The 23,682-nt window shown below is 39.8% G+C and overlaps 1 protein-coding gene across 4 annotated transcripts in view; it reads left to right on the top strand.

Annotated features, from left to right (window-relative positions):
* LOC134602778 (pendrin-like) overlaps nt 1–14,749 on the top strand; it is a 125,934-nt gene extending 111,185 nt beyond the window's left edge. For all 4 annotated transcript variants that reach the window (XM_063448088.1, XM_063448090.1, XM_063448087.1 and 1 more), the window contains exons 18-20: nt 8,495–8,549; nt 12,554–12,696; nt 13,972–14,749. In XM_063448088.1, the coding sequence (XP_063304158.1) occupies nt 8,495–8,549; nt 12,554–12,696; nt 13,972–13,977 (204 nt within the window). In that variant the 3' untranslated portion in view covers nt 13,978–14,749. The remainder of the gene's footprint in view (nt 1–8,494; nt 8,550–12,553; nt 12,697–13,971) is intronic.
* The last annotated feature ends 8,933 nt before the right edge of the window (nt 14,750–23,682 follow it).

The following is a 23,682-nucleotide window of genomic DNA, read 5'->3' as shown; positions in this document are numbered from 1 at the left end:
TGGTCTTAGTCGCCATCTTTGAATGTCCACACATCGGGCAACACTCAATTTTGTTCACGCATTAATATTGCAACAAAGTCCCGAAATGTGAGAGTGTTTAGTCAATAACCATTATTGTACCACATTTACAGTAACATAACAGGCTCATCCTGTATATCCCAATACTATAACACAGAAATTCCATCATAATTAAAAACTATGTATAAAATTATCAAATAAAATTAACTATATATCAATCGTTATTAAAACATCAAAATATGTATAGGACCTATGTGAAATATATATCCTCTCACTTTAATCAAAAAAAAGGAAAAAGGAGAAAAAAAGAGGAGAATGTTATTATCATAGATTTCTTAACTTGTTACTTTTATCTCTTATATTAATGCGCTCATTTCAAAATCGCAGTTTAGCCCTTTCGGTGCTAAAGTGTCTAAATTAAAGATCCAGCCCATTTCACATAAGCTGAGGGCTGCATCAATATCCCCTCCTCTCCAATGACGTGTAATGTTTTGTATTGCATAAAATTTTAACCCCTTTGGATTTTTATCATGGTACTCCAAAAAATGCAGTGAAACACTATGATTCCTAAAGCCTAGTTAGGAGCGCGGTTTGGGATGCTTGGAGTTGATTAAGGGTTTCTTTTATGTCCTGTACCTCCTGTCTGAGCTCCAGGATGCCATCTTCGGAGGTCTGAGTACGGACTATAACCGCTGTGATTTCCTTCTTGAGTAAGTCCAGGTCAGCAGCATGTAACCGCCGCATTTCGTGTAGTAAATCCGCTATATCCTGTTTCGTGGCCGGCGTTTGGTTGGGTACCAATGCCTGCTCCACTATGTTCAGTTCGGACTGTGTGGTGTGAGTGGGCCTTTCTGCAGGTCCCTCTTGTGCTTTCGGGCCCTCAGATTGCCCCTGAGCCGCCGTCGCGGTAGCTGGGCGCTGTAACATCGCGCCTATGTCCTGAGTGTCTCTGGTTGTTGTCAGGGGGGCTTTGTGGTTTTTTTTGCCCATGATTTCGATAGGCTTTGGGGCGTGCTGGGTCTGGTGTGGAGGGGATTATAAGTAGGTCTCCGGCCACTCCGGTATTTCCCACGAGGCTCGAGCGGTACGCGGCCCGGAGTAGGCCCCAGGCCTCCGGCGTGTCTTCCTGCTGGGCTGCGGGAACAGGAAAGGCCAAGTTTTGTCTTTTAACATATTTTATTAAATAAAAATATAAATATAGACATAAAATCTATTACAATAATGTATAGCAGAGTTTATAAGTAAAGTATATGCTTGCAATATCAGTAGAATAGAATAACATACCCTCCTGAACATGTCAACCTCTCTCAGTCATGATAAAATGGAGCAGCGTCTCTGTCTCCAAAATCTCTCCTCGGTGTCCTAATATTAATAAGTACACATATTTATACGTTAGATGTTCAATTAGGTCATTTAATAACCAACCTTAACTTGGCAAAGATACGAGGCTATAACATGGTCATTTCACATGGGAACATCTTATCTATGTTTAGACCTAAACGTAAGGGTGCACATGACATGGGAAATTCCCTGACTTGGGGAATTACACTAACCTAGGACAAGATGTTGTCCTAAAGTCTGAACACCATATTAACTGTATATGGGTAAGCGGTCATTTAATAAAGAAACATTGTATGAAAAACAACATGTTCCTTACAGTATAAGAAATGCAACTTTTCATTCTAACACTTGTAATATTTGCATTTGCCCATAACATAACTAAATTACAAAGGCCTCAAACAAGCTAGACTCATAAAGTGAATGAAAGAGGCATCCTTATAGAAAGACAGACAGGATAAAAGAACCACATTCAAGAACCTTCAGACAAAAAGAGCTATGCGATTTATTAAGACCGTCTGTTGCTTATGCTTAATCCACATTTGTTAAAGGATCACTATAGGGTCAGGAACACAAACATGTATTCCTGACCCTATAGTGTTAAAAACACCATCTAGCCCCCTTGGGCCCCTCATGCATCCATAAATATAGCAACAGCTTACTGTATTCAAGCCAGAAGCTGTAGATCTGCATGCTGTTTTCCTAAAAAAAATCAAGCAGTCTCTTGACATCATCAGAAGTGGTAGCCTGATCCAATCACAGTGCTTCTCCATAGGACTGGGTGAGACTGACAAGGAGGCAGAGCCAGCATGATTCAAACACAGCCCTGGCCAATAAGCATCTCCTCGTAGAGATGAATTGAATCAATAAATCTCTATGAGGAAAGTTCAGTGTCTGCATGCAGAGGGAGGAGACACTGAATGTTTGGATGCATTTTAGACAGCCATGAAGGATCTCTAACAGCCATCTGAGGAGTGGCCAGTGAAGTTATCACTAGGCTGTAATGTAAACACTGCATTTTCTCTGAAAAGACAGTGTTTACAGCAAAAAGTCTGAAGGTAATGATTCTACTGACCAGAAAAAAATTCAATAAGCTGTAGTTGTTCTGGTGACTATAGTGTCCCTTTAATATGCCAATAGATTATGTACTATTCTACAAAATATGTGGTACCTTAACCCCTTAAGGACTGGACAGTTTTTGCGATGTTGTACATTTGCGACCAGGCCTCTTTTTACACTTTTGTGGTGTTTGTGTTTAGCTGTAATTTTCCGCTCTCTCATTTACTGTTCCTATACAAATTATATATTATTTTTTTCAGGACAAAAAGGCTTTCTTTACATACCATTATTTATAAAATCTCATGTAATTTAATTTGAAAAAACAAACAAATATGACGAAAAATTAAAAAAAAATACATGTTTTTTTGACTTTTACTTGAAAAATCTTTTACTCATCTACAAAAGCGAATAAAAAAAAACTGCTAAATAGATTACAAATATTGTCCTGAGTTTTAAAATACCCAGTGTTTACATGCTTTTTTGCTTTTTTTTGCAAGTTATAGGGTTATAGGTACAAGTAGGATATTGCGATTTCAAAACATATATTCTTTCAAATTTATCAATAGTGACATTGTAACACTATTATCTGCCAAACGTCTCTGAATAACACCCCACATGTACATATTTTTTTTAAAGTAGACAAACCAGGGTATTCAATATAGGGTATGTCCAGTCTTTTTTTTTTTTTTTTTTGCAGTGCATATGAGGATTACATACAGGCACGTGGTACCCCAAAGGCATTCCACTTGCGTAGTTCAAAACATAGGTAACAATGGGGTACAAAGGAACATTGCACAGTTTTATATTTTTTAAGGACAAGAAGATCAAGTTTGAGCATGCTAGTTAGGTAAGTATAGAAGTCATAGAGAAGGTAAATTGTAGGATTAAACATAGCATTGTATTCGTGTATAAAGTAAGAGGATAACCAAGGCTTAGTTATTGTTAAGAGACATGAAATAAGATTCATAAACAAACAGGTTGTTAGACTAAACAGGGACAGTCAGGTCAGCTGCTGGAATAGTCAGGAAACCGGTTTCAGACAGTCCCTTTATCACAGGCACTTCACCCAATGCCTCGGTCGAGCACAGCTCGGGGGTCGCCGCTTGCTTTCATCTTCTGGGCCATGCTGCTGTCGAGGTGTGTCCTCGGGAATGTCCAGGAGAGTGCTGGTGGGCTGTAAAACGACTTTGGTAGGGGTGGGTACACGGATTGCCAAATCACCCCAAGTCCACTACTAGGGCCCCTGTGTATTTCCCAGCGCTTCGGTCCCGCTTGATTCTGCAAGTAATATCCCAGCTGGTAGGATGTTTGGCTTGTGAGCGGGGTTTTCCCCGCCTGTGGCGTATAACTTGTTTCCAGGGTCCCTTCCGATTAGGCTTTTGGGACCTGGTACTGCGTGTCCCAAGGCGTGGACGGGCTGTAGTTCGGTGAACTATTTTCCTTGGGTGCGCTGAGCGGGCTGTGGGGGGTCGAGCTTTGCCGGGTTGGAGCCTCCATGCACCTTCTTCCCTGCTCTTATCCGCTGCCTTAGCTTGTCTGAGTGCAAGTTTCAGCCAGAAGGCACGAAATATCTTGTCTAGCCGCTTTTCAAGCGGCTCCAGTGGGCCTCCCGTAGCTGCTGTGGGTGCTATGTCAGCCATTGTTGCCAGTCTGCTCGCTGTGTGTCTCTCGCCGCAAGCCGCCATCTTGGGCTCGTCCTGTGAGGAGCTATCATTGTGAGGCAGAGGCCCAGGCTTGGTAGGTCATGCCAGTTGGTAGCCCTGGTGTCTAGTGAGGACCGGCATGACCCCCACCGGTCCTGGGGGGGGGGGGATAGGCAGGCGCGCCGAGGTTTCTGTACGTGGCTTTGTCTTCGAGGAGAGCGGCCGCCTCTCCCCGTCTCAGTCTCTGGTAGGCCTCAGGTACTTTTTGTGGGTTTCCGGGCTTTGGGGTACTCGATTTTGGCGTCATTTTGTGCCCCCGGGTGTCCCCACTCTGTCTCTTACCCTCCGGCTGGTGGACGCGCCGATTTTCGGGGTGTATACCCCGGTTTTCGTCGCGTTTCGGCCGGAGCTGATGTTCAGCACGTCCTTCCAGCTCGGAGGTTAGGCTCCGCCCCCGGTATGTCCAGTCTTTTTTAGTAGCCACCTAGTCGCAAACACTGGCCAAAGTTAGCGTTCACATTTGTTTTCTTTGTGAAAAAACTAAAAAACTAAATTGAACGCTAATTTTGGCCAGTGTTTGTGACTAAGTGGCTACTAAAAAAAAACTGGACATACCCCATTTGCAATACCTTTTGTTGTCTTCTTTTGCAAATGGTATGCCATCATGGGGGTAATTCTCATTCCTGGGCTACCATACGCTCTCAAAGGCAACATAACCAACCTGGCCATTTTCAATGTAAAAATATTTGACCCATATATTTGACCCTGTAACTTTCAAAAACGCTATAAAATCTGTACATGGGGGGTACTGTTATACTCGGGAGACTTTCTTGAACACAAATATTAGTGTTTCAAAACGGGAAAACATATCACAACAATTATATCATCAGTAAAAGTGCTGTTTGTGTGTGAAAAATGCGAAACAAGGGGGGCGGGGCCGGACCGCCGAGCTGGACGGTCGCATGTGAGTTCAGCTCCTGCAACTCACCAACTTTTAAAACAAATAAACATGGAAAACGAACTGACCACAGACCGACAGCGACGGTTCTCAGTGCCGAGGGGACGCTGGATCCAGGGCGAGGCCGGCTCCACGAGTTTCAGTCCCCTGGAGGGGAGGTAGTCGACAACCCGGTTGCGGCCTTCACCGGCGGTGAGAGGGGCGGACGGCCGCTGCCCCTCTATCCTGCCTGACAGCACCCGGCCGGAGACCCAGCACCGGACGGATCCGACCCTGTTCCCCCCCCCTATGGACCGGTGGGGGTGATCCCGGTCCTCACCCAGCAAACCAGGCCCAGCAACACCGCTACACCGTTTGAGGGCCCGAGCGCAGCACACAACATGGCGGACGCCATGTGCGCCATGGCAAAAGAGAAGGACTGCTCTCTCGACGAGCCCTCAGCAACCATCGGGGCCTCTGGACAGAGTCTCAGGAGGTCGGAGAAGCCCGCGACCTCCATACCCGACAATGCAGACCACCAAGAGAGCGATCAATTGCCCCACCACGAGCAACACCAAAGACAAGCAGAGAGAGGAACGTGGGAGAGCCGCTGGCAGCAGCGCCGATGGAGAGCTACAACGCCGCAAAGCGACTACCCACGGCAGGGACCAGGCACCTCCAAATGATCCGCTCCCACAGTGAGCCTACCTGCTTTCCCGCTAAACACAAGATCTGAAAAACGGCAGCTCCAGAGAGGGGACACAGGCGGCATCCAGCAACATAATGGACTCTGCCCGGATCCCTACCCAGGTGGACAATCATACACAGCCACACCACCATGACAAACGGGGCATCGGCTAGCCACAAGTCGGCACACGCCTGAGAGACGGCTTGCCCGTCACGAGAACGACTCCCAGAGCCTGTACCAGTTCATACAAGTCAGACTAGCCAGGGTGACATTATACACTTAGAACCAGCATGATTACATTTTAAGCATTAGATCTTACCAACCTTATATGTCGAGGCTGCCTTAATGTGTATTATAGCCACTCATGTGATAGCTCCAGCCTCACATAAATTACAACCACTCTCTCAAAGCTCAGGCAGCCAAGACGAGATGTCTACTCATTGTTTTAGTTAACCTGAGAAGAGCTTAACTGCTAGCATTCAGAACTGTATCATTATCAGCCATCAACTACTCAAATAGTACTGTTTTGCTTAGCCGGATAAAATTTACATGCCTATTTACAGTAGTCACTAGCGTGTATCTGATGTTGGCTTAAACAGTCAGTAAACTCATTACCATCGTAACAACCACTTACTTATGCATGTATAGTTTAATTAAGCCAAATCTATGTTACTCATCCTAAGAACCCTTAGCGTGTCATTACACAAAATTGTGCTGATAACTCTGACATGACATTGTATACCGATGAATAGCTTGTACTCGCTGTCGTGGCGCTACAAGCCTGTTTGGTAACCGTATGCACAAGAAAAATAAAGCATTTAAAAATGCGAAACAAAGTCACTTTCACTGACAATATCATCGCTGTGATAGGTTTTACTGTTTTGAATCACTAATATTTGTGTTCAGTGAAGTCTCCCGAGTAAAACTGTACCCCCCATGTACAGGTTTTAGGGTGTCATAGAAAGTTACAGGGTAAAATACAGTGCTAGCAAATTAAATTCTCTGGAATTTTGGCCTGGGTTGGCAGGCAGGTCCCTCAAATTGCAATTAATAAAATCACTTAATTATGTAAAAATATTACATAAATATGCACGTAGAATTTAAATATATATGCATATTTATATATTTGAAGTCTACGTGTATATTTATATAATTATTTATGTAATTTTGTATATGGACATGTATATTTCGTATTATTTTTATTTATTTATATATACATAGATATATATACAATTTCATTCTAAGTGCATTTTGATATAAATATATATATTTTAATATCAAAATACAGTTAGAATAAAATTTCATATAGATATGTAATTTTTTTTTAATTTTTACTATTATTTTAATTTTTTGAATTTAATTGAATTTACTTATTATTTGTATTTTATAATAATATATATACAATATATATAGTTATTGTAGATATTATATATATACGTGTGTAATTTAATTATAAGTGTATTTTTATATTAATATATGTACATATTAATATAAAAATACACTTAGTATGACATTATATATATATGATATATAGACGTATATTCTATAGGTATAATATATGTCTATATATCATATATATATATACACATATATAATTATTATTTTTTGTTTATTAACTTTTACTTTAATATTTTTTATGATTTTACACTGGCAGGGAGACTGCCTGTCAGCACAGGCAATCCCCCTGCAGGCAGACACTAGGACACCTATTGTGACCATGTGGTCGCCCTGTTGAGCGATCACATGGCCACAGGGGTCCTAATCCGCCATGGGGAGACTGCCTGGACTGCAGGCAGTCTCCCCACACCGGGAGCACCGCCGATCGCCGCCGGGGGAACGACGGCGATCGGGTAAGTACATTGCACCGTTAGGACGGTTCAGGACCGTCATCAGTCGGCAACGCAAAAATGCCGATGACGGTCCTGAACCGTCCTAACGGTGCAATGTAACCTGAATACTTGGAAACCAGAGTAATCTGAATGTACCTTTCCTGGTTAAAGGACCATTCTAGGCACCCAGACCACTTCAGCTTAATGAAGTGGTCTGGGTGTCAGGTCCAGCTAGGGTTAACCCATTTTTTTATAACATAGCAGTTTCAGAGAAATGGGTTAAGCCTTCCCCCTAATCCTCTAGTGGCTGTCTCATTGACAGCCGCTAGAGGCGCTTGCGTGATTCTCACTGTGAAAATCACAGTGAGAGCACGCAAGCGTCCATAGGAAAGCATTGTAAAGGCTTTCCTATGCGACCGTCTGAATGCGCGCACAGCTCTTGCCGCGCGTGCGCATTCAGCAGACGGGGCGGAGAGGAGGAGGAGAGCTTTTACCCCTTTTCCCCTTTCCAGAGCCGGGCGGGAGGGGGACCCTGAGGATGGGGGCACCCTCAGGGCACTCTAGTGCCAGGAAAACGAGTATGTTTTCCTGGCACTAGAGTGGTCCTTTAAATACTTTGTTGTTATTATTATTATTGAATGCTCCTTTATAGGATATTGTACGTCTTACTGCATTTTATGCTAATAACTGCAATCATTTAAATAAAAGTACTGCAGCTGTAAATTCCTTCATAACATTTAGGTAAGGGTTTTATAATATATTCTCAATGGAGGGTTAGCACAACTGACTGAGAATACAAATCCTTTCAATAAAGAAAGCGATAGTCACATATTGTCTGCATTATGCCTTTAAGAAATTCTATATGAAAATATTTTTTGTTTTTATTTTCTAAATGGATGGTGTTATGGTAATATCACACTTATCTTTCAGATGCCAATGTCTGTGAAAAAAATGCCTTTAAATCACTGCTCTTCTGTTTCAGATATACAAACAATTCCATAGGATTGATGTAGATGTGTATATCGCAGGATGTGATGGTAAATGTATATTTGTTACCTCTTTTTATAAAGCCAACATATCCCACATTGCTGGAGCAGATCCATTGAAGGGTTCCATAGTCAGTAAATGTAAATACTGCCTTTTCAGAGAAAATGCAGTGTTTACATCGCTGCCGAGGAACACCTCTAATGACAGTCACTCAGATGACAACTAGATTTGCTACCTGGGTTAATGCTGCACACAGCAGTTGCAGCGCATGCCCAATGTCCTTCCAATGCTTTCCTATGGGAAAGCATTGGATTGGATAAGATCATCAAATTTGATGACGAAGGAGGCAAAGCTGGGTGGGGCAAGTGTGGGCGGCGAGGAAGGCTGTTCTTGCAGCTTCCCACTCCTCCCTCGCACGCCATCTATGATGCCGGGAGCCGGAATAGGACGTCATTCTGGCCCTGGCATACTAAACAGCGTGCTTGAGGAGTGAGAAGCTGCCCCACACTGAACCCCAGGGAGGTAGAGTGTGAGTGTTTGACTGTCAGTGAGTGAGTATATGCATGTCAGTTAGTGTCTGTTATGTGTGAGTGTGTGTTTGTCTGTCAGTGAATATGTCTGTCAGTTAGTGTCTGTGTGTGTCTGTCAGCGAGTGTATATGCCAGTATGTCTGTGTGTCAGTGAGTGAGTGTAGTCCTGTCAGTGAGTGTGTGTCTGTAAGTATGTCTGTCAGTGACTGAGTATGTGTCTGACAGTAAGTGTGTATGTGTGTCTGTCAGTGACTGTATGTCTGTCAGTGAGTGTGTGTCTGTCAGTGACTGTGTCTGTCAGTATGTGTAAGTTTCTGTCAGTGTGTGTGCTCGTCTATGCTAGTCTTATTATACATTAAATTCACCAAATGCATTGAATACACAATATTCAATGTACAATGTATGTCTTAGGCAGTGTGTGTGTGTGTGTGTGTATGGATGTAGGTATTAAGCAGCATGTGTGAATATCGCTATCTATGTGTGCAGCCGCGGGCCCCCGGCTCCCTGTTACCGCAGAGGGGGCCCAGGCAGCACACAGCTTCTCCTCTTCTCCTCTCTGCTAATAACTCTTGCGAGACCCGGTTGCCATGGCAACGTTCCGCGGGTCTCGCGAGAGTTATTGGAGGAGAGAAGAGGCTGTGTGCTGCCTGGGCCCCCTCTGCGGTAACAGGGAACCCAGGGGGCCCCACCATGCCACCGGACCACCAGGGATGGAATCTCCCCCCTCCCTAGACACAGGTAAGCAGGGAGGGGGGAGAAGCAATTTAATTAAATTTAATAAATAAATAAAAATTATGTTAAAATGCCCCCCCTCCCCCTCACCCCAGATTGCACATTTACACACACACACACACAGTACATACACTGACACAACACACACACACACTACATACACTGGCACAACACACACACTGCATACACCGACACAACACACACTGCATACACTGACACAACACACACACTGCATACACTGACACAACACACACACACTGCATACACTGACACAACACACACACTGCATACACTGACACAACACACACACTGCATACACTGACACAACACACACACACACACTACATACACTGACACAACACACACTGCATACACTGACACAACACACACACTGCATACACTAACACAGCACACACACACTGCATACACTAACACAACACACACTCTGCATACACTGACACAACACACACTGCATACACTAACACAACACACACTGCATACACTAACACAACACACACACTGCATACACTGACACAACACACACACACACACACACTGCATACACTGACACAACACACACTGCATACACTGACACAACACACACACTGCATACACTGACACAACACACACACACTACATACATTGACACAACACACACTGCATACACTGACACAACACACACTGCGTACACTGACACAACACACACACTGCATACACTGACAACACACACACTGCATACATTAACACAGCACACACACACACTGCATACACTAACACAATACACACTCTGCATACACTGACACAACACACACACTCTGCATACACTAACACAACACACACTGCATACACTAACACAACACACACTGCATACACTAACACAACACACACTCTGCATACACTAACACAACACACACTGCATACACTAACACAACACACACTGCATACACTAACACAACACACACTCTACATACACTAATACAACACACACTGCATACACTAATACAACACACACTGCATACACTAACACACACACTGCATACACAGCAAAGACAGTATGTGTGTATGGATGTATGCATTAGACAGTATGTGTGTATAGTTGCATGTATTAGACAGTATGTGTGTATGCATGCATGTATTAGACAGTATGTGTGTATGGATGAATGCATTAGACAGTATGTGTGTGTGGATGCATGTATTAGACAGTATGTGCATAGATGCATGTATTAGACAGTATGTGTGTAAGGATGTATGCATTAGGCAGTGAGTGTGTATGGATGTAGGTATTAGCAGTATGTGTGTATGGATGTATGTATGTATTAGGCAGTATGTGTGTATGGATGATGTATTAAGCAGTATGTGTGTATGGATGCATGTATTAGGCAGTATGTGTGTATGGATGTATGAATTAAGCAGTGTGTGTGTATGGATGTAGGTATTAGGCAGTATGTGTGTATGGATGTAGGTATTAGCAGTATGTTTGTATGGATGCAGGTATTGCACAGTATGCATGTATGGATGTATGTATTAGGCAGTATGTGTGTATGGATGCTGTATTAAGCAGTGTGTGTGTGGATGTAGGTATTGGACAGTATGTGTGTATGGATGTACGTATTAGCAGTATGTGTGTATGGATGCATTTATGAGGCAGTATGTGTGTATGGATGTACACATTAAGTAGTATGTGTATATGGATGCATGTATTAGGTAGTATATGCGTATGGAGGTAGGTATTAGACAGTATGTGTGTATGGATGCTGTATTAGGCAGTATGTGTGTATGGATTCTGTATTAAGCAGTGTGTGTGTGGATGTAGGTATTGGGCAGTATGTGTGTATGGATGTACGTATTAGCAGTATGTGTGTATGGATGCATTTATGAGGCAGTATGTGTGTATGGATATAGGTATTAGGTAGTATGTGTAAATGGATGCATGTATTAGGCAGTATATGCGTATGGAGGTAGGTATTAGACAGTATGTGTGTATGGATGCAGGCATTGGGCAGTATGTGTGTATGGATGCATGTATTTGACAGTGTGTGTTTATGGATGCTGTATTAGGCATATGTGTATATGGATGTAGGTATTAGGCAGTATGTGTGCATTAGGCAGAACTAACTGAAAACCATATGGCGAAATGTAGGCCAAAATAGCTGTTAAACTTGAATAATTCTCCAATCCGGTCACAGTTCATCTGTTTTTTGCTTCAACTTTGAAATGTGGTTTTCAACTCATTGCAATTCAGAGTTTAGTGAATAAACCTCTGTGAGATTGTATTATCTTTCATAAGGGAGCGGCAAAATGGATCTTTGCCTAGGGTGGCAGAAATCCTTGCACCGACCCTGACTATAGTGTTCCTTTAATATGACAGTGACAGGCACAAACAGGGCAATATGCTAAGTTTTGAGAATATAGCAGGAGACAAACAGGAATGCATATGAATGCTTTCTCTCCACCTGACAGAAGTTGTTTAATTCCTTCATTATGACAAGCTGTTTCATTTCTCCCATTGATGCCTTCAAATTATAAAGTTTGTATGTAGGTACAACAATATGTGCAGTGGTCTGCCAAAACAAGACTACTGCATAGTGTATTGCAGCATGGAGCTCATCCTCCACACTGCTCTTTGCCTGGCTGCTTGAACACAGCTTTGTACCTTATAAGCCTCTTGAACTCCTGTATAAAAATAGTACATGTGTGCATTGAGTTGGAAGGGAAGGGGTTATATTGTATTTATTTTGTTGTTGTATAAGTAGAATACATATTGAATAGTGCACCATTTCATTTTTTTTCAGACAATGTTTATGAAAAATTGGAAGACTGTGCATTTTTTGATGATATTATCAAGCCAGACATATGTTTTCTAACTATTCACGATGCTGTGCTGCATATAGAGGACCAGAGAGGACTCAGCACTGGCCATGATCTGCTGGATGTGGTAATACGCTAGGAATAATAATTAGATGAACGGATAGGTGGATGGATGGACAGATATACGGACAGGAAGTTCATGCTAACATTTATACCTATAAAAAGCCTGTGTGAAGAACCCCCTTGAAACTGAATTTATGTCGCTGCTGTTTGTGACCAATAGAAGACACAAAAAAGTGTTTAAAATTACTGGCTGCATCTTATAAGAGAAAATTAGAGACTTGTTAAAATTATTTCAAAGGTAAACTGCTACGAGACATGACTGCTACCAAGGGTTTGCCAATTAATAATAAATAAAAATGACTCACAATCTGGTTACAGAATAATAAAGTGAAACAGTATAAAAACACTATTTTCAATAAATAGCATTATTAGCAAGTAACTTTTGCCATTTTTTATGTTTCAGATTTCTCAGAGACACATTTCCCTTCACATATGTTTAACTTAAAAATTTAAAAGTACAAGTGTTAAACCATTCAATGAACACTATAGTTTCAGGAATACAAACATGACTTTACTCAACTTTTTCCCACGCTGTACCAGTCTTGCGTGGCGGACCATTGCCTGACTCTCAATGTTGATGATCTCATCTAACCCAATGCTTTCCTTTGAGTGTTTACATTGAAAAACCAACAGGAACAGGTTACAGAAACCAGAAGCATTACATTATGCTGTAGTTGTTCTGGTGACTATGGTGTTTAAGATTAATATATGAATCCTGTACAACCCGCTCTGAGAAGTGGCACAACTGAAACCAGTATTAGATGATGTTCAAACCTCAGATGCATTCACAAAATTCTGTGGATAATTTGAAGCTGGGAAAGGTCACTAGTTGCTGTTGTTAAATAGGCCAAGGCTACAATGCATTGATCAAGGTCAAATTTGCAATGCCAAAACATGCATGCACAGTGTTGCATGAATGATGCAACAGACCGTATGTCAGAATAGTCATGCAGCAATAAATGATGCATGAGTGTAGCGTAGCATGCAATGTCATGCATGAAACCAAATTGATGCAAGTTACAGCAGTGTGTTGCATGGCGAAGGAGAAACATCCACAGGTACCATGACACTAGTGGACAAACTTATTAATTGTAATGCACCAAAGAAATCACTGTTGGCCTCGAGTGCATCTGATGATCCTATGCTATGTATGCTGACTATGAGTATAATTACCTGCTCTTAAAATGTCTAAAACATGGGATATAGAACAATAAGGTAAACATTTTGTCTCCAGTTTTTTTATACCTAAAACGTTTTATTTTCTTTTTCATTTTTAAAGGAATAAAGGGATGCAACACCAACATTGCAGAGGGGATTTGCATACCCCATCAAGGGACAGTGAACTCTTCTCAATTTTAAGATTAAAACTTTTTAATGACCATTGTTGGAAGCCTGAAATAATTTGGACATGCAACCACACAAGACATCTATTTTCTACCTCCATACTTCATCCTTTTTCCTGTTGTATACCAAAAAGACAAATACTATATACATATTGATAGTAATATTTAAATGAAGATATTTTTTGATGTGCTGTAAGGGTGATTGAGTATTGTTGTTCTACAGAAAATATTTATGAAATGTTGTTTTGCAATTATATATACGCTCAGAGTATTATTAATTCCCAATAATGTTGACTTAAGCAGAAGTTTTACTTAACAGTTGCATTGGGTATTACAGTATGCTGTATATAAACAATATAAAATAGTTTTAAGTTGATTTTAATAACATATATGTTTTTAAACAATTTTAATTTAGTTATCCTATCAACCAGCAATGAAGGTATTATTTAATAATGAATTCTGTGCATTGTGTCTACATTATTTATTGAACATTGTTTTATTTCATAGGTTAGTGCCAAGCAGGTACCTTGAGCCACTTAATACGTAATGATATAAGAATACATCATTCTAATTAGAACACATAGTAACAGTGCCTATCATATGAATGATTTTATACAGCATCAATATGTGGACTTAGCACTTTACACTAGAGAATAACTGCAATCTCCATGGGTATAACCTAGGAACCTGATAGCACTAATGTTGCCATTTATAGATAAACATTTTGAGCTTTGTTTCACACATACCGTGGGTACCATATAGATTACTTGTATGTACCCAGTGGTAGATCTGATGGAGTCTATTTATTAAGTTTCACTAATATGCCTCCCTCTCTTGGCACTCAGGGACTGAACTTTACAGCTACCTCAACTGCTACCGCAACTGCAATCTCATTCGATTGTGAATTCTAGTTGCGGACTCAGACTTGTTTTTGACCACAGTGAATTCTACGTTTGAAATCAGGTTTCTGTCTACACTTTACTATGCTATGTACAAATCAGTATCCTAGTTGCTGACAGTTAAGTACTTTTCCTGGACTATTCATTTGATGTAGACACCAGCTAAATAGGCCTCTGAAAGCAGGAGGGAAGTGATAGGGGCTTATCTCACTAGGTTTATGTGTATAGCTGTCTTCTGTCTCAACATCAGTGGGGGTGCAACACTGTTTTGAGCAGTTTACACAGAGAGAATGATTTTTATCTCCAGTCTAGCTACAGATTTATGATCCATGGATACAACAATCCCGGTTGCATCTAACACTTTAGATTACATGACAGACATAAAGAATGTGATCCTATCACCAAATAGTGGCAGAACCCATACATGTGGGCATTCAGAATATCTAACAAAGACATGCTACTCCCTCAATCTTTCTAGTCATGGTCACTGCCATGGAATTGCAAATGTTTAAAGCAGAAGTCTCACTTCTCCGAAATACACTCAATATTGAAAATCACCTATTACATGTATTAGCTGATAAATATTTTCAATTTTCATGTGTGTCAAAGTTTTTGCACGCAACATCATAGTCCAGTTCAGTAGAGGTAAATGCAAATGAGGAGGAAAACAAAAACATTGCTTCTGCTTCTTTTCTTCCACTGACTCTAACCCTAATTTAATAAACATTCCAAATGATTCAATACTGCTAGAAAAACTAAATTGTTTGTCTACCGAAACCACCATTAAAGTTTATAGGAATTTGTGTAGATAAACCATTTGGAAAGTTTTTTCAAAAAGTATTGCATCATTCAGAAAACCTATTCAATCAAGGCCTACATTCAAAGATAGAAGAGGGTAGCATTTCTAATGATTATTGACAGAGCTCCAAGATGGAGGTACCCAGGTCAATGATCGATCTGTACAGTTCTACATTTAATTTTATTTTTCAGAATTCACAAAAACATACTTGCCAAATATAGGGCATAAGTAATCAGACTGGGATATTCACTAAAGTGAGAATTCAAAGTTACTTTAAAGTGAATTTAAAATGATCTTTGTCAGCTTCTAGTTTAACTACTTTGGCCTTAAATTTTGAATTCGCATTTAATTTTAGTGAATAACCCTTATAATATTAAAATCCTGGGAAATAACAATTCCATTTCAAGGTAACTTATGTCTTTTTGTCTTAATATTAATGCGGTTACTGTCAGTCTTAGTCCAACTGTACAGAAGACTACTCTTAATCAAGTTCATGATGACGTACTGCAGTCCCACAAGGAACAGGAGCAAACTGATATGATGGCGTAATAGTGAGATGTTTTAGCTAGGGACCAGAAATAAACTTACATAGAAGGAAATTACACCTGACAACATTCTGTTTAATGTATTTTTTTTAAAGAAAATCATACACTACATAAACGTAAGGATAGTATATGAATTGCAAACGTGTAAGATAAACTTAAGACAAAACAAATTTAATCTAGAAACTCAGCTCAAATGTATAACCAGCATTCAATTCCCAAGAAAAGTAAAGGGAGAGTTCCTGGTAAAAGTTCCTGGTATATATGAACCAGTTCAAATATAGGTGGATTTCTTTTAAATCTGAATCAAAAGTAAGTGATTATTAGATGAAGCTATTAGTATATAAATAATAACATAATAATAATTAGCTGCCATACTTGAAGACCCCCAAGGAAAAGAAAGGACAGGATAGAAAAGGCCAATGTTCAGCGGCATAAGCCAGGAATTGTTCAGTGGCATAAAAGACTTAGATATCTGTGGCATAAAAGTCTTAGATACAGAGACTTCAATTTAATTTTTGATCTACAGAACAAAAGTTTGGGAAGAGGAATAGACATAATGCCTTGTCAAAAAAGATCACAACAGAGAAGCATATGAATGTTGTCTAATTGGGAAAGGTACAAGGTCTCCTATTCTTTTCAAATCATTTTTTTTTTTGCGTGTTTTTAAAAATTAATATATAAGTTACAGAAATAACAGTAATTGACAAAATATTATACAAAAAAAATATTTTTTTGGTAAATAATAAAAAGAAAATCTATTCTGTAAGTGACAGATTGAAATATGCATAAATTACTGAAAATACTTGATACTATTGTAGGGGACTGCAGAAATGTTGGCACTTTATATGTATAGTAATAAATAATGTGCAAGAGTGTAAAACAATAAAATATAAATTATATTTTTTGTTGTTATATATTTAAATACATAATATCTTCATGTTGTTCAATGTTTCACAAAAAACAAAATCAGTTTTATGATTTACAATGTGTGTTACTACTTATTTCTTGATTTTAATATGTATGTAAGAAAAGTAGGTGTTTTCTGCTTAGCAATAAAAGCAACATGTCAAATGTCATGTAACTTTTGGTATTTATCAGTCAGAATGTGCAGGTTTCAATGAAAAATTATCTCAGCTATATATTTTATTCAAGCAACAACTCCACAATGCTGGTTTCTTCAAGCCTGTAACCGTGTATGTGTGTGTGTGAGAGAGAGAGAGAGAGTGTGTGTGTGTAACTGTCTGCCTATACCTGTATGTGTGACTGCCTGCCTGTACCTGTATGTGTGATTGTCTGCCTGAAATTGGGGGGGCGCTATGAAGATTTTTTGCACATGGCGCCTAACGTCCTAAGGCTGGCCATGGACTTAGTGACGGTGGGAGGAAGGTTTTAGGTTTTGGTAGGTGAGTATAATAGTTACCAAGATCATGAATGGAACATCCTTGTTATTTAAGTTAACGCCACATAAAAAGGTATGTTATAAAAGAACACATTTAAAATACAATTACCCTCTTGATGATATGCAAACTAAGAGGGAAAGGGCATATGATAACATAGCACAGTATGTCTTTATAAATAGATAGTATATCTGTATACAAATGATATACTCACATTTATGAGAACCTCTTTAAACCGGTATGTAGGCATGGGGAGAGCCTTTCAAGTACTGATAGGGTTGTCAAGTTCCACCAATTCATGTAAGTAGCAATAATAGTATCCCACAAATGTTCACAATAAAAACAAATCTCCCAACTGCATACTATTTTTTTGCGCCAGGGAGGAGGAGTAAATGAACTGTGCCATGTCACTGTTAGCATTACATTAGAATTCCAGAAGCTGATGAAGATTACTTGCAGTTTTCAAATACCTATATTTTAGAAGTATATTATTGAACTGTGCTTGCTACCTGTGCACGTTATACTCCAATGCAGACATTCCTTTTATATTCTGACAAAATCTTTTACAAGCTTTACTGATGATGATGCCATCAGGGTCCTTACAAGTAAATATAAGCAGGGTTTTTGACCATTTTTAGTTGAGTGAACAAATAAATGGGAAATAAATATTGTGTAAATTTACATAATTATTTTTTTTTTTAATTCTTTATTTTTGGTGCATAGGATGAACAGTACAAATAATCCGGCAATGCCCCAACAGCTGTTGCCGGGAGATGGTTTAACATAGATCAATGTTAGTTAGGCATGTGTAACAATGCACATTTTGTTTTTTTTAAAGTAGCGTAAACATTGGATTGCTAGTACAGGCTATACAAATTGTACAGCGCTACGGAATTTGTTGGCGCTATATAAATAATAAAATAATAATAAAATAATAATACAAAGAAACATCATGTATGTATTTCTGTATGCTTAAATAAATGTAACCACCAGGGGGCAGCAGAGCGCTAGGTTTTCCGAATCGGCCTCTCTTGCTAGCTCAGGCATTGTAACGCTTCATAATTGCTCTCCATGGGGAACTACAGAAGGAGAGTCAGCTGCAGTATACACACAGTGTTTGTTAAAGGTTGTTACATTATCTCTCAGGTACCAAAAACATACCATTTACAAACATACCAAAAGTACCCCCAAAACACATAGAACCCCACAAAAGTCACATCCCCTGATCTGGGTGACCAACATATCCAAAAATCACCCAGATCGGTTCAGGGGTTCAGGTTTTTCATGAAAGTCAATTATTTGACCAAAGGCACACATGGTCCTATGCCCAAAACAGTTCCATGAAATCAGTGCTATAGGTCGGTCAACTTCGGTAACATAAAAACGAAAGAATTACTAGACATGTGCAATTCGTTTCGGGCCGAATATGAATTTGGATGAATTTCGGGCAATTCGTACATTCGGGTACTTCCGAAAGGCCGAAGTGCCGAATTAGCGAGGTCCCGAAGTTCAGAAATGAACGAATTTCCGAAGTGCCGAAGTTCCGAAGTGCCGCAGTGCCGAATTGCCGAAGTTCCGAAGCACAGTATTGCCCAAGTACTAATATACTTACCCAGTGAAAGAAGAAGAATGTTATATTGTATACAATTTGAAATAAAAAGTATACAAACATAGCCAGGATTCAGCTGTAAGCATTTGCAACACTTACAACAATCAAGTAACATACATTCATATAAAATGTAAGTTACTTGGCCAGTCAGTGTAATGACAGGAATGAATAAGTAGATAACTCCCTAATTCCCACGGTATTAGGGAGCTATCTACTAAAAGGCTGAAAGAATATACAACAGATAAATGCAAATACACCTGTGTGCAGATCAAAACACACACAGTGGGTAATAAGTGAGGGAGAACACACAAAAATTACCCTTAATTAGAAAGTATTGTAGATGAAAGGACTCCTCTCATGTCCTCATAGCAAATACAAAAAATACCAAAACGGCAATCTACAATACAACAATGAGAATAGACATAGGGCAATATTGTTTGCAAAAGTTATGGGTTAATGGATAAGAATGATTTGCACTCACAAACCCAATTTGATTGTAGGCATATCACTAGAATCAATGTAGCGACTTCAGGACCTTGGAACCTCAGTAGCATGCATAGGAAGAATAGAAAATAATAATAGTGCAGAGTATCTCAGTAAAAAATATACATTTTATTAATATCACACTTACAGAAACGAAGTGTCAAATAGGCACATCAGGTGGAAACACTTTGATCCGAAATCCACAAGAACAGAACAGCCAAATAAAACAACATAAAAAAATATATAAATAGCTAAATACTCTGTACACTAAAAAAAGCCCTACGCGTTTCGTTCAGGGTTGAACTTCCTCAGGGGCAAATATCCAGATGCTGTCCTTTGCAAGCATAATATGGAGTGCCAAATTTCTCCTTTTTAAGTTCGTTTTCGGCGCGAAGTAAACCGCCGTGCGCCATACTTCCGGGTTCGGTGCACTTCCGGTTACGCTTGCGTTGCGTTCCGGAATTGGTAACCAAGCCTCGTTTTGGTTTTCATCAGTAAGGACGGCCAGCCTTGCGTTCCATATGCGTTCCAATGCTCGAAAAAGAGCAGAAAGTCCCCAAAGTAAAAAACCACAATAAATAAACGAATTGAATAATCAAACAAAGGTAAAATACCAGTATAAAAGAATAAATAGGAATAGGCAAACAAACCAAAATGCAATAAAATTAAGTAAATATAATAAATAAAATCACAAAAAACAAACCAAATCAAAATCTACATTTAACCCATTCGGTTTCAAGGTTTTTAACGTATGTATCCAATACCCCTCTCTCTTCCTTAAAGCCATCATGAGGTCACCACCTCTTTCATTTAGAGTAACTTGTTCTATACCTATACAACTTAAGGTATTAAATTTAAAAGAGGGGCAATTGTTGCAGTGCACTGGCACTGAGTGTGTTAACAAACCATTTTTTATGTTGTTTCTATGTTCTTGAAGTCTTATTTTTAATTTTCTCCCAGTTCTGCCTACGTACTGCATCCCACACCCACAGGTAAGTAAATATACCACGTGGGTGGAGGAGCAAGACACCTTATTTTTAATTTTGAATTTGACTTTCGTCTGTGTACTAACAAAATCTTTAAATGTATTAAATTGATGGCTGCAGCTTTTGCACTTCCCACAGGTGAAACCTTTTTCACCTGTGGGAAGTGCAAAAGCTGCAGCCATCAATTTAATACATTTAAAGATTTTGTTAGTACACAGACGAAAGTCAAATTCAAAATTAAAAATAAGGTGTCTTGCTCCTCCACCCACGTGGTATATTTACTTACCTGTGGGTGTGGGATGCAGTACGTAGGCAGAACTGGGAGAAAATTAAAAATAAGACTTCAAGAACATAGAAACAACATAAAAAATGGTTTGTTAACACACTCAGTGCCAGTGCACTGCAACAATTGCCCCTCTTTTAAATTTAATACCTTAAGTTGTATAGGTATAGAACAAGTTACTCTAAATGAAAGAGGTGGTGACCTCATGATGGCTTTAAGGAAGAGAGAGGGGTATTGGATACATACGTTAAAAACCTTGAAACCGAATGGGTTAAATGTAGATTTTGATTTGGTTTGTTTTTTGTGCTTTTTCACCTGTGGGAAGTGCAAAAGCTGCAGCCATCAATTTAATACATTTAAAGATTTTGTTAGTACACAGACGAAAGTCAAATTCAAAATTAAAAATAAGGTGTCTTGCTCCTCCACCCACGTGGTATATTTACTTACCTGTGGGTGTGGGATGCAGTACGTAGGCAGAACTGGGAGAAAATTAAAAATAAGACTTCAAGAACATAGAAACAACATAAAAAATGGTTTGTTAACACACTCAGTGCCAGTGCACTGCAACAATTGCCCCTCTTTTAAATTTAATACCTTAAGTTGTATAGGTATAGAACAAGTTACTCTAAATGAAAGAGGTGGTGACCTCATGATGGCTTTAAGGAAGAGAGAGGGGTATTGGATACATACGTTAAAAACCTTGAAACCGAATGGGTTAAATGTAGATTTTGATTTGGTTTGTTTTTTGTGATTTTATTTATTATATTTACTTAATTTTATTGCATTTTGGTTTGTTTGCCTATTCCTATTTATTCTTTTATACTGGTATTTTACCTTTGTTTGATTATTCAATTCGTTTATTTATTGTGGTTTTTTACTTTGGGGACTTTCTGCTCTTTTTCGAGCATTGGAACGCATATGGAACGCAAGGCTGGCCGTCCTTACTGATGAAAACCAAAACGAGGCTTGGTTACCAATTCCGGAACGCAACGCAAGCGTAACCGGAAGTGCACCGAACCCGGAAGTATGGCGCACGGCGGTTTACTTCGCGCCGAAAACGAACTTAAAAAGGAGAAATTTGGCACTCCATATTATGCTTGCAAAGGACAGCATCTGGATATTTGCCCCTGAGGAAGTTCAACCCTGAACGAAACGCGTAGGGCTTTTTTTAGTGTACAGAGTATTTAGCTATTTATATATTTTTTTATGTTGTTTTATTTGGCTGTTCTGTTCTTGTGGATTTCGGATCAAAGTGTTTCCACCTGATGTGCCTATTTGACACTTCGTTTCTGTAAGTGTGATATTAATAAAATGTATATTTTTTACTGAGATACTCTGCACTATTATTATTTTCTATTCTTCCTATGCATGCTACTGAGGTTCCAAGGTCCTGAAGTCGCTACATTGATTCTAGTGATATGCCTACAATCAAATTGGGTTTGTGAGTGCAAATCATTCTTATCCATTAACCCATAACTTTTGCAAACAATATTGCCCTATGTCTATTCTCATTGTTGTATTGTAGATTGCCGTTTTGGTATTTTTTGTAAAAGGCTGAAAGACCTGAATTGGTCTTTCAGCCAAATGTACTAATACTAAGTAAAAATTACTTAGTATTAGTAAATGATTCCCCTACTCGCTATACCGCGAGTAGGGGCATGTCTATTAAACCTGTGGCTGCTCACTGCTACTTAATCCACCAATCAGAGAGTTATGAGTCAAATTACATAGCGTGGGAAAATTCCAAAGAACTTTCCCACACTGTGTAAAATGACACAGAGCACTCTGATTGGTGGATTTCAAACCAACCAGAGTGCTGTGACAGGTAAATATAGAGACTTACCTGTCAGTCTCTTCATTTACCTGTCAGAGCACTCTGATTGGATGGCTTAAACCCACCAATCAGAGTGCTCTGAGCTTAATTGAAGGGTGGGGCAAGGCTTTATAAGCCTTGTCCCCCCTGTAGAGCTCAGTCTGCGCGGAGCCCTCACCGGGTGAAGAAGGATTATTTTTGTTTGCGCTCGTTTTTTTTTTGTTTGTTTTTTAAGTGCGTCGGTTATTATGGCTTTTTATTTGGCCTTTTTTGGGGCTGAAAAATAGTTTTTTTTTCAGGTACAGGGGCCGGGGGGGAGGACAATAGGTCCCCCCCATTATTTTACTTTATGGCCCCCACCCGCCGCTTAGGGGTGGGGGGTGGGGGGGTGCAAAAGCCCCCCCCCCCTTAGTTTAAAAGGTGGGGGCTCGGGAGGGGGGGACCCAGTTTTAAATTTTTTTTATTTATTTTTTTAACAGTGAGCAGCCACTGGCTGCTCACTGTTTAATAGACATGCCCCTACTCGCGGTATAGCGAGTAGGGGCACAATTTACTAATACTAAGTAATTTTTACTTAGTATTAGTAAATTTGGCTGAAAGACTAATTTAGGTCTTTCAGCCTTTTGGTAGATAACTCCCTAATACCGTGGGAATTAGGGAGTTATCTACCAAGCGGCTGTAAGAGACGTTCCGAAGTCCCAAAATGCCGAAGTTCCGAAATACCGAAGTGCCGAATTGCCGAGGTCCCGAAGTTCCGAAATTACCGAATTTCCGAAGTGTTGAAGTGCCGAAGTTCCGAAGTTGCCGAAGTGTCGAAGAGCTGAAGTCCCGAA

Source organism: Pelobates fuscus, chromosome 3 (assembly GCF_036172605.1).
Source record: "Pelobates fuscus isolate aPelFus1 chromosome 3, aPelFus1.pri, whole genome shotgun sequence".
NCBI classification, from domain to species: Eukaryota; Metazoa; Chordata; class Amphibia; order Anura; family Pelobatidae; genus Pelobates; species Pelobates fuscus.
Note: the sequence above shows the minus strand (reverse complement) of the source record. Positions and strands in the feature narration are given on the sequence as shown.